This window comes from Pinus tabuliformis, chromosome 1_1, assembly GCF_031772625.1.
Source record: "Pinus tabuliformis cultivar Carrire ecotype Pingquan chromosome 1_1, CPIR1, whole genome shotgun sequence".
NCBI lineage: Eukaryota > Viridiplantae > Streptophyta > Pinopsida > Pinales > Pinaceae > Pinus > Pinus tabuliformis.
The window spans coordinates 480,438,486-480,450,512 of NC_142297.1; the positions used below are offsets into that span (position 1 = coordinate 480,438,486).

The 12,027-nt window shown below is 40.8% G+C and overlaps 1 protein-coding gene across 1 annotated transcript; it reads right to left on the reverse strand.

Annotated features, from left to right (window-relative positions):
* Nucleotides 1-4,040: 4,040 nt before the first annotated feature.
* LOC149213837 (uncharacterized) lies at nt 4,041-5,819 on the reverse strand. The gene is made up of 2 exons (XM_089389176.1): nt 4,991-5,819; nt 4,041-4,750 (listed from the first exon to the last, which is right to left on the reverse strand). Exons 1-2 carry the CDS (start codon nt 5,817-5,819, stop codon nt 4,041-4,043), a joined length of 1,539 nt encoding a protein of 512 aa, XP_089245302.1.
* Between the last annotated feature and the right edge of the window lie 6,208 nt (nt 5,820-12,027).

Genomic DNA, 12,027 nt, shown 5'->3' on the forward strand with positions numbered 1-12,027 from the left:
CATGAATGAACTATTAGAAATCATTCAATAAATTTTTTTCAAATTGCAAGCTAATATTATTAGTTTTTTTCTTCAATGTGAAAATAGATGATGGTAAATCATGGTCAACCATGTTTATTTTAGGGTTTATTTGTCTCAATATGAAAATTAATCATGGTCAACCATATTCCAACGTCACATTGTGACAAATATTTATGTTTGAGTTTATAATATTTATCTTAGGGTTTATATTCCTTGGGTTTATAATATTTATCGCTTGGGTTTAAAATTATTTCCTTGTGTTTATAATCCCTTGGGTTTTTTTTTTTTTGTAAGCTGTGGTAGTTCTTTTTATTTACATCCAAAAAGTACAAGTACAAAACTCAGGAGTCTCAACCTGCCCCGCAGGGAAACCAGGTCTGTTGACATCACTGATCCAGAAGTTCACATTCATAAACAGAAGTTCAAGATATTACTAGACATCTTTTGCAGTTTAGCGCTACCTGAATTGTTCCACTTATTCTACTTCTCCTCAGTACTAAAGATAACAACCTAGAGTAATGGATCCTAGGGGGCATCAAGATAAGTTTTACAAAAGACTAACAAGTTCAAAACAACATGGGAGAAGGAACCAAGACCTTTAAACTTAAGCATGCTTTTAACCATCGTTGTCAGCTTTGCTGGACTGCATTGCTTCCAACATGTCCTTTATTTCTTTAAGCTGAGTATTCTGTTTCTTGACTATCTCTTCGAGCTTGGCTGACTCCTGTTTCATCGCAGCAGTTTCCTGGGCCATTTCTACCATTTCTGTCGCCACCTTTTCCATCGCCTTGGCAAGGAGATGTTTCATCACCCAGTAAATGTGAAGAGCCCGGCGATACAAGGTGAGCCTTCCTCTTGTAGTCCCCGGGTCATGAAGTTGAACCGACCATTCATTCATTTCTGGGTCCGACGGTTCTTCGAGGATCTGCTCTTCCATAGCCTCTACTATATTTCGAAAATGCGGGTGAGAGTCATAATTATATGCTTGCTCTGCTTCATTCAGAGCTGTATCTATTGTACGCTGTCTTCGTCTCCTCCTTGCCTGTCTCCTATTTCCTTCCCCCATGCCTGCTGATTTTCTGGGTCTTCCTCTGCCCCTCTTTGTCCGGCTCTTCAGAGTTACATTTTCCTTTTCTTGTGGGGGATTAACGCTACTCTGGCCTTGTTCGCTGCATTTCCTTTTATTTCCTTTTCCCTGGTCACCTTTCATTTTCTCCGAGCTCTCCACTACTATTTCTTCTCTACTGTTAGTCCCTCGGCCGTCTAATGCTGTATCTACCTTCTGGGAGCCTGAGTTATCCTGCCCTTCTTTCATTTTTTCCCTCTCGTCTCTCTGCCTCCTGTTATTTTGTCGTACTTGTTCTGCCTGCTCTTCTTTTGTAACTCTGATTATCCCGTGTCCGCTACGATTTTTATTTCTATCGTCTCTTGTTGTTAGATGTCAGAGTACCTGACCATCTTTCTTGTCACATCGCCTTCCCCTGTTGCGAAGTGATTGCGGAATCAGTTTTCGCTTTGGGTCCCGTCCTTGCCATACCTTCAAGCGCATAATTCCTCCTGATGTGGTACTGCGATCCCCTGTCTCCTGACTTTTCTGACTTGCCGTCATTGCGAGCCTGTCTCGCATGTTTCTTCTCCACTCAAGAGTATAATTACCTCTATTCGTCCTGATTCTTGTCATTATCAATCAGTTGCTTAAGTCCTTCCCATCTTGCCAGCGCTGCCTGGGTCTGCCAGCTGTCGTCGATGCTCTCTGTGTTGTCTTTACATCCCCAGTTCGCCAGGCAATCCGCAGGTTGATTTCCACCTCTTCTGATGTGCGACACTAGTTTGTAGTCTATATCCTTTAGAAGTTCAGCAATATCCTGGATGATACTTGCGTTTCTCCAGCTTGTGGCAACCTTATCCCATTTCTTCCCTTTATTTAGTTTGTTAATCGTTTCCGCCACTAGGGTGGAATCTCCTTCAATTTCCAGCTTTCTGTAACCAAGTCTTTTGGCTATTTTAATACCTTGGTAGGCTGCCATGAACTCAGCCTCGTTGTTGGTCATTGTACCTCCATGGTCTGCGTATATCCATTCTGCTGCTCCCTGTCTATTTCGAAAAATGCCTCCATAGCCCGCTGGTCCAGGGTTTCCTTTCGCAGCCCCATCGAAGTTTAATTTCATAAATCCCTCCGCTGGTTTTTGGTACCTGACAGGGCTCTGAGTCACCATGTGTTTTTGTGGTTGCTTAGATTGCTGATAGGTCATCCCTTGCTCTAAGTTTAGTCTCCTCAACACTGTCATCTCTGTTTCTGATGTTGTCCAATCTTCGTCATTCCAGTGTTCTGCTAGGATTGTTTCCCTAACTTGTTTTAATGTTGTCTCCCATATATCTTCAGGCTTAGATACTTTGTCCATGAAGATACGGCTGTTCCTCTCCTTCCACAGATGCCATACATTAAACCCTGCCATTAGGCTCCAAGCCCGGCCTACGATTTTACTATTGAAGTTTCCTTCTCCTCGTTCAATCAGGGTTGAGATGATATCCCGATGATTCCTTTCTGTAGACGAGAAGAGATTTCTAGTGTTTTCCCATTGGAGTTGGGCGGTCTGGCATCTTATTAGGAGGTGTTCTTGATCTTCCTCTTCTTCATTACATAGACAGCATCTTGAGGGTCCGTAGAAACCTCGTTTTTGAATTCTGTCCCAGGTTAGTATCCGTTTTCTCCCTATCAACCAAACAAACATTTTTATTTTAGGCCACCATTTTGATTTCCATAGCTTTTTCCAGTTGAGGTTTTCCTCCTCTTGCTCCATCGAGGTTTTTATTTTATAAGCTTCTTTTATATTGAAGGTTCCTTTTGTTTCTGCACCCCACCGGAGGATATCTCTACCTTCTCTTTTCTTTATCCGTCTCGAATCCATTTCTTTGTTGAAGTTCGCTCTTTGTTCCTTTGTGGAGTTCTCTGCCCAAACTTCTGTCGATTTCCAACTTCTCCATTCTTGGTCGTCTTGTTCTTCAGCCCAATAATCCTTCACTGTAATAAGGTTACGTGTTTCTCCGTCTCTCTGTATGTTGCCCAGATTTTGCTTGTGTATGAGCTTTTCCCTCTGTTGCCAGGCTTCGTTCCAGAATTTCGCTACCTTTCCCCCTCTAATTTCCCAAAATATATGCTGGTCAATTAGGTCTCTGTTTTGAATGGTTAAATTCCAGATATCCGAGCCACGGGGCATCTCTTGCTTTCTAAGGATTCCTTCCGGAGTGCGGGGCATATTGTATTTGGATGACCAGATTTCTTTCCAGAGATCTGACCCGCCCTGAATCCACCTCCACCGAAGCTTGTCCGCCAGCACCTGATTTAAAATCCAAGGGTCCTTGAGATCCAGTCCTCCTTTCTCTTTTGGTTGGGTAAGGCTGTTCCATGAGCACAGTGCCCATTTCCTCTGTTGCTTCGGTCCCCCCCATAAGAATTTTCTGTATATCTCCACCAGTTTATTACAAGTTCCTTTCGGGGCTGCCATTATTGATAACGAGTATGTGGGGATAGCCTGAATGGTGGCTTTCAGGAGCACCACCCGCACTGCCAGATTTAGGGTACGAAAGGTCCAGTTATCCAGTTGTTTTGATATTTTCTCCAGTATATGTTTCCAATTCCCAAGTTTCCTTGAGGATGAATCTAACATTGTTCCCAAGTACTTGGTTGGGAGGTCTCCTTTCCTGTAGCCTAAAACCTGGGTTAGGTGTTTTTTCACCGGTTCTGCGGTGTTGAAGAAGAAGGTTCTAGATTTTTCAGTGTTGATTTCCATCCCTGTGCCTTTCATAAATGTTTCCAGTATTTTTTTGATTCTTTTCACCTCTTTCCACATTGCTCTACAGTAGATCATTATATCATCAACGAATTGCTGATGTGTTACAGTCGTTTGATTTCCCCATAGCTTGAGGCCTTGAATTTTCCCCTCTTCCAGTTCCTTTTTGAAGAGTCGCCCTAATCCTTCAGCCGCTATGATAAAGAGGAAGGGAGATAATGGATCTCCTTATCTCAGACCCCTTGAGGCGTTAAAAGTGGGTGTTGGTGATCCATTCAACAGTATGGAAAAATTTGGCGATGAGACCATACTCATGACCCAATTAACCCATCTGTCACTGAAACCGAAAGCTTTGAGGATCGTTTCCAGATATTTCCAATTCAGTCTGTCATAAGCTTTGGAGAGGTCGAGTTTGATGAGCATCCCTCTCTCTTTTTTCGTCTTCATTGTGTGAATCACTTCCTGAGCCACCACTATCCCATCTAATATCTGCCTTCCTTCCACAAAGCCCGTTTGCTCTGGCGAGATGATGCTTGGCAATATCAATTTTAACCTTTGAGCCACAACTGAGGATATGATTTTATATATGACATTGCAGAGTGCTATGGGACGGAATCCCTCTGCCTGCTCTGTCTGATGAGTTTTAGGGATAAGGGTCAGAAGGGTTGCATTAATCCCTGGCCAGACTTTCTGGTTTATTCTGGCTTCTTCCACCACTTCCACAACTTCATCAGCTAAGAAATGCCATCCCACATGAAAAAACTCCACAGTAAAACCGTCCGGACCTGGGGCTTTGTTCTTTTTCATATTTTTGACAATGTCTTCCACCTCAGCTTTAGTTATCCTTCGCATTAAGGCCAAGTTTTGATCTCTAGTTACTATAGTCGGTATTTCCCTTCGTATCTTGGCTATGTCTTCTGTTCTATCTGCTTGTGGTTCTTTCAAAATTGTTTTGAAATGCTTTAACAATTCGTTTTCAATATCTTCATGTTGGATGATTCTGTTCCCCTCCTAGTTTCTCAGAGAGAAGATTCTGTTCCGCTGTCTGTGTTGTACCATTGCTTTGTGGAAGAATTTCGTGTTCCTTTCTCCCTCCCTGAGCCATTGCACTCTTGATTTTTGCTTCCAGAGTATTTCTTCCTGTTTTCTTCTTTCCTCTAACTGGGATAATATTCTGCCTTCTTCTTTGGATCTTTCCTCTTGTATGCCGTCTGTTATATCTAGTTGTTGCAATTCTGTCATTTTTCCTTCTAGCTTGATTTTCTCTTCCATAATGTTGCCAAATTCCTCTTTATTCCACTTCTTGATCTGAGCTTTTATTTCCTTCAGCTTTAGTTGAAATCTGTGAGTCTTGTTCTTTCCGATCACCCTGCTGTCTTTCCACCAGCCTTCTAATCTTTCCTTTAGATCTCCACTTCTTAGCCAGAAGGCCTCGAATCTGAAGGGCTTTTTATTTGGTCTTTGTTTCAGATCTATTTCTAATTTGATCGGCCAATGATCCGAACCGATTACTGGGAGAATGGTTGCTTCAATGAAGACATCCTTCATCATTATTTGTTCTGAGATTAAGAATCTATCTAGGCGAGATGCGATTTGTTTCTCGCCGCCTCTTCTGTTGTTCCACGTGTGTACTCCATTATTGGTTGATATGTCAATCAGTTTTTGTTCCTTTATCATATCTCTAAATTGTTCTCCTTCTTTGTCCAGTCTTCTTACCCCTCCTCTTTTTTCCCCTATCTCTTTGATAAGATTAAAATCTCCTCCGATGATCCATTGCTGTCCTGAGATTAGGCTTCTAAGTGCTTTTAAATTGTGGAGAAACTTATCTTTTTCATTTGGGATATGAGGTCCATATACCCCTGATATGAAGACTTCCTCTTTCGTTCCTAGAATATTTACTTTTCCTGTTAGTATTCGATGGAAGCTTATCCAATTACTGATCAGAACCTCATCTGGGTTCCATAAAATAACTAGTCCTCCTGCACAGCCGGTGGCATCCTGTCCCATTATCTCGTATCTAATTTTATTTCTATTCAGAATTTCCTGCATTTTTCCAGTACTAATTTTTGTTTCCTGTAAGATCATAATACTCGGCTTTTCGTTTTTAAGTCTCTCCTTTAGGTATCTTTGTTTGCCTCTGCTATTGAGGCCTCTTATATTCCAGGTTGTAATTATCATCTTAACAATTTTGTGTGGGTAGTGAATACATCCGATAAGGGTATCACTTTTCCTGAGCTGACCAGTGCTTCTCCCACTTCTTGTAGTATTTCAACCAATGTTTTCCTTCCTCTCTTTTTCCCGGGCTTGCCAGAGCCTCCCACTCCTAGTATCTGTTGGCCCTGTTTGTCGGGTTGTTGGTTCTCTTTCTCCGCTTTGTCTCCTTTTCTTTTTCTTTTCTCCTTGTACCTTTGAAATGCCTCCTTATACCTCTGCTTTTGTTCGTCTGGTATGAATCTTTCATCAATTCTTTTCCATGCCTGTAATAGTTTTGCCATTACTTGCTCCTCCTCATCCCCTATTTCCTTTGGTGGATCCATCTCCATTTCCCCTATTTCCCCTATTTCTTCCTGCGATACCTCTTCTGTATCATCGCCTTGCTTTCCTCCCTTTTTCTCTTTTTCTTTATCGGCTTGTTCCTCTCCTGTTTCCATTTCCTCAATTTCTTCCTCTTCACTTACTTCTGTTTCCTGTCCTTCTTCTTGCAATACTGTAAACTTGTTTGTGGTTTCATTATTTTGATTTTCTCTCTGGGTTCTCCTTTGCCCTTGGTTGTTTCCTTGTCTGTTCCTTCTATGGACTGTTTGGAAGGCCCCTTCTTCTTTGTCTTCGTTTCTCCCTTTCCGCTTCCGTTCATTTTCCTCTTCTCGCTCCTTTTCAGCTATCGTGATGGGGCAGTCTCTGTGCAGGTGGCCATATTCATGGCATCGTCTGCATCGGAAGGGGATGTGTTCATAATCTAGGGTTTGGTTCCATATTTCATCATGGTACTCCAGTTCTATTGAATCTGGCAGGGGTTCAGTGATATTCATATACACACAGATTCTAGCGAATGTGGTATATTTTCCTCTCTTAGTGGATTCCGCCACTTTCACAAAAGATCCTATGGAGTTTCCAATCCCTTGAAGGATGTCTGGTTTCCAGAACTCTGACGGGAGGCCGAAAAGACGGATCCACACCGGGGCCGCTAGTAATTTTTCCTTATCTGGATTATAGCATTCTACCCATTCTCTTATGAACAGGCCCGCATTATTCATGAAGTGAGGCTGCTCCTCGAAGACCTTATTCTTGTCCTCTAGATTTGAGAAGATGACTGTGAAGAAACCTTTTGCCCCCAGCTTGACATCTATATGTCCTTTTGGTTTCCATTTCTGCTGTATCCATCTTATGAGGTTTCTCTCATTCGGCCAGTATCCTATGAACTTACAAATCAAAGCATAATCTTTCATATAGCTCCTATAATCCTCTAGTGAGTTTGATGGAATCACAAACCTGGGTCTGGTCGTCGCCCTTGGGAGACATTTACTTGGTATGCCAGTTCTTCTTTGAGCTCCCGCAGCAGAGGATTCTCCTTCGTGCTTCCGTCCGTCCCCGTTCTGTCGTTCCTTACGAGCTTCTCCTGTTATTACTTCTTTGTAGGAGGGGATCTCTCCCCCCCCATTTTTCGTTGCCATTATTTCTGCTCCAAACTCCCTCCCGTGGGTTCTCCACGGATTCCTTTCAGGTTAACGAGTGTTAGCAGTGGTAACCCGTTGAATAAGTCCCCCTGCCCCCCTGGGTTTCTCCTTGCCTGCGATCGTCTGTGCTTTGACAGGGGTCTAGCCTGCCCTGCCGTCAGAGAGCATCAGGGGCCTCACCGAAACCCTAGCGCCATCCCTCCATCGCCTATCCCTTGGGTTTATTATTCCCTTGCATTTATAATATTTATCGTAGGGTTTATATACATTGTGTTTATAATTATTAATCCATTTGGGTTTATTATTATTCTCTTGTGTTTATATTATCAATCCATTGGTTTTTAATCCCTTGGGTTTATAATATCAATCCCTTTAGGTTTTATGTACCTTGCATTTATAATATTATTCCCTTGGGTTTACAATACCTTTGGATTCAATCATGGTCAACCATGGTCACACAGTGACAAAGACTATCTCTTTGTCCAACGTCACATTGTCACAACAATGGTCCTCCATGGTCAACCATGGTCCAATGTCACATTGTGACAAAGATTGTCTCAATATGGAGATCAACCATGGTCAACGATGGTAAGCCACTGTCCAATGCCGCATTTGAGAAACGTTGTTTCAATATAAAAATAAATCATGGTCAACCATATTCCAATGCCGCATTTGACAAACATTGTCTCAATATGAAAATAAATCATGGTCAACCATATTCCAACGTCACATTGTGACAAATATTTATCTTAGGGTTTATATTCCTTGGGTTTATAATATTTATCCCTTAGGTTTAATACTATTCCCTTGGGTTTAATACTATTTATCTTAGGGTTTATATACCTTGGGTTTATAATATAAATCCCTTGGGTTTACTATTATTCCTTTGGGTTTATATTATCAATTCGTTGGGTTTTTAATCCCTTGGGTTTATTATTACCCTGGGTTTATAACATAAACCCCTTTAGGGTTTATATACCTTGTATTTATAATATTAATCTCTTGGGTTTAATATTATTCCCTTGGGTTTATAATACCTTTGAGTTTTAAAACTAATCCATTGGGTTTATTATTTCCTTCGGTTTATAATATCAATCCCCTGGGTTTATTTGGTTCATACTCCTAGGGTATAACATTATTCATAGGGTTTACAATATTAATCCTAGGGGTTAATATAAATTTCTTGGGTTTACAATCATGGTCATCCATGGTCAACGATGGTCCATGTCACAATGTACCAAAGATTGTCTCAATCTAAAAATCAACCGTGGTCAACCATGGTCCAACATCACATTGCGACAAACATTGTCATGGTATGAAAATCAATGATGGTAAATCATGGTCAAGCATGTTTATTTTAGGGTTTATATTATTTATTTTAGGGGTTTTATACCTTGGGTTTAAAATATTTATTCCATGGGTTTAATATTATTCCTCTTACATTTACAACTATATCAAGAGTGAAATCAATAGCTAGTTTGCAAATTTCACCGCCTTTTTATTTTCAACATTATGCAAAAATGCAAGACAATGAAACAAGGGATTGGTTTGAAAGCATGAATGGTCGTGATCATTATCTTGTTGATTTGAATTGGTGCAGCTTTTGTCATCAGTCTCAATTTGTTTTGAAAGAGGCTAGTGTTTAATAATTGTGTTTTGGTAGAGTGTTTAAAGTTGAATTTCCTATCAACCAGATTTAAATTGTTGTTTGATTTTTATTAAATGTTTATTACATAATTACTTCATTATTATTTATTAAATGATTATTAATATAATTGTTGTTATTATCTTTATTTATTAATTTATTATTATCATCATTATTAATTATTATTATTTAATATGATGATGATGATGGTGGTGGTTAACGTCCACTGAGACCAAACTTTGGTCTATCGGACCTAAAGATATGAATCATTTAGTTTGATTTAAGATTTTATTCCTATGCTCAAAAAGCTTGGAGAGAGGCCTCCCGAGCTCATTATAATTTTGACAACATAAAAGGCTAGGAAGGTCAATATTGCAATAAAGATTTTGAAACTGAGATATAATGTGGTTGTATGCAGGGCACTCTAAGAGGAAGTGATTTTCATGCTCGATATTCGTATTCTCACAGAGATGGCAGAAACTTTCCATCCAAGGTGTTTTAGGAACAGTCCAACGACCCGTTTCACTATGGAGCTCATGAGAGTTCATTCTAATCTTGGCTATATTAATTTTCTTCTTTGAGCCAATTAAAACAGAGAGAGACTTTTGATCTTCTAGGGTAGGGTTGATGACCTCCTTATAATATCTTAATTTTCTTTTATCTGCTAAATCTTTCTCACACCACATTTTTCTTTGAACTTAAAAGTAACAATATTTTTAAAGTTTTTAATGTTTTTCAATGCAACATTCTCGCCGATCTGCCAACGGTTTAACCAGGCCCTGGTGTCTTTATACCAACCTCATTTGAGCCTTAGGTGGTTTTGGCTGGAATGTAAAGCTAGCTTAGAAGTCTATGGTCTCCTATGTTATTGAGTTTGTGCTTGTACAAAAAAAGCCTAGTCATAGCTAGGCTCTTAATAGGGGAAAGACCCACTTCTATAAGGAGAATAGGATAGGGTGTGTTGCTTTTAATTTTAGGTTATACGTTATAAAAAACTTATGGATTTGCTCAATCTTTCCCCAGGATTCTCTAGGAATGCTACAACCCCAAACCTCACATCCGTATAAGATAACAACCTTCTTAAACTCATTGTGTTGGATGCCTTAAGTCAACAGGTAAAAAATTGGGAAGAGTTCATGCGAAAAAGGCCCTGGACTACTCGTAGAACGCAGAGAGAGACGGCTGGGGAAACTCCAGAGGTAACAAAGGAGCAACCGCAGCCCTCGACAGTGAGGATCAACAAGAAGTTGGTTGACAAACCAATTGGCGACAGAAGGCCGAAGCAGAGGATAAGGGTCAGCGGACACCCAGAGTCCCCATCTACGTCGAAGAAGAACAAGGAAGCAGTCAAACAGAAGGATGAGGAGCAAGCTCAGCCAAAGAAACCTCCTTCACCTAGTAAGAGCGAAACCCAGTCCTTGCTGTCAAAAATTGAAATTTTAGAAAAAGAGATTGAGAAATTAAGGGAACAGTTAGTAGTAGGGAAGGTAGAGCCAAGAGCTCCAAGGCTGGATACTTTGGTGGAGGCTGTGGATAGGGATAGAAGGGGAGAAATCCCAGGAACTCTGTGTATAGCCTGTGCTGGGAAGTTGGTGGAAGCGGATTCAAAGTTTGTGTAGCAGATGCTACCTCGAGGGAGACTCAAACCGAAAACTGGGAAGTTGTTACACCCGAACTTGTCGAGGACATTACTGATACATAAGAACCAGCAACCGAGATAGCGCAATCCACAGAAATTGATCAAGTAATGGATACACAAGAACCCTTTGTTGACATTGTTGTTTCACCAGGAACAATAGTGGAGGAGGAAATCAGCCAAGTGGAGGAAGGAAAATAGAGTATCCATGAGCCAATGGTCACTACTTCTATTACAAAAGAACCAACAACAGAGATCGAAGCTGGTCCGAAGGTAAATGATGAGAAAAAACCTATGGATACTACTACTGTCACATAAGAACCAACAGTAAGAATGAGGGCTGACTAGGAAAATAAATAAACTGTGGTCAAACCCACTTACAAAGCTATTGTTACACAAGATCCAGCAGCCGAGGTGGGATAGTTTTGTCCTCAGGAGGATGCTACACCATCATTTGATGATGCATGTGGGAGAATGCCGAGTCCTATTGAAGGATGGCATCCTGAGAAATTTTTGTTATTGGTAGAGCTGCAAAAGTGGAAGCAGTTGGTACTCTCTACAGGAGGGAGTGATTCCACTCAATGTTCATAAGAATATGATGGATTACTTGCAAGAGAAATGGTTGAAGGAAGAATGGGAAAGAAAAGAGGAGGCATAAAAGAATGATAAAGGAAAAGGATGAACAATTGTATCAGTTGCATCGAGAGGTCTCTTACCTAACAGTTGATAAGATCAAAATCCGCGACCTCGCTCTAAACCTGATAGCATGTAGGTGGCCATCCCTGTCATACCTTGTGTTCCTGTGGGAATGTTACTATTTATTTTAGTTAAGAGAATTTTATGAGGAAAGGTCCTATTTGGGTTCTTTTACCTGCACCTTTTTGGAAATTTTTCAGTCCTGTGATTTTGATGATCAGAATTTGTTGTGCGAGTTGTTCCTGCACAACATGATGTGCAAATACGTGAGCATGAAGATGGTAGCAACTATCCTCTCTTTCATGGGAGATTTACAGTTGCGGGCATTCCTCTCATTTATGAGGAACCAGATTGAGTGGAAACTAGCTAAGAAGACAATAGAGACCAACGAGTATAGGACAACACTATGGGTCTGGGATGAACCAGGAATGGCCTATGAACTCCGTCAAGATTTCAGGCAGTTCTTGAGCACTCTAGAAAGGATAGACCAGTCAATCATCTACAGGAGAAAGATCATGAGGGTTAGCCTTAACTTATTTGCAACCATGAGAAGCCAAGCACTGG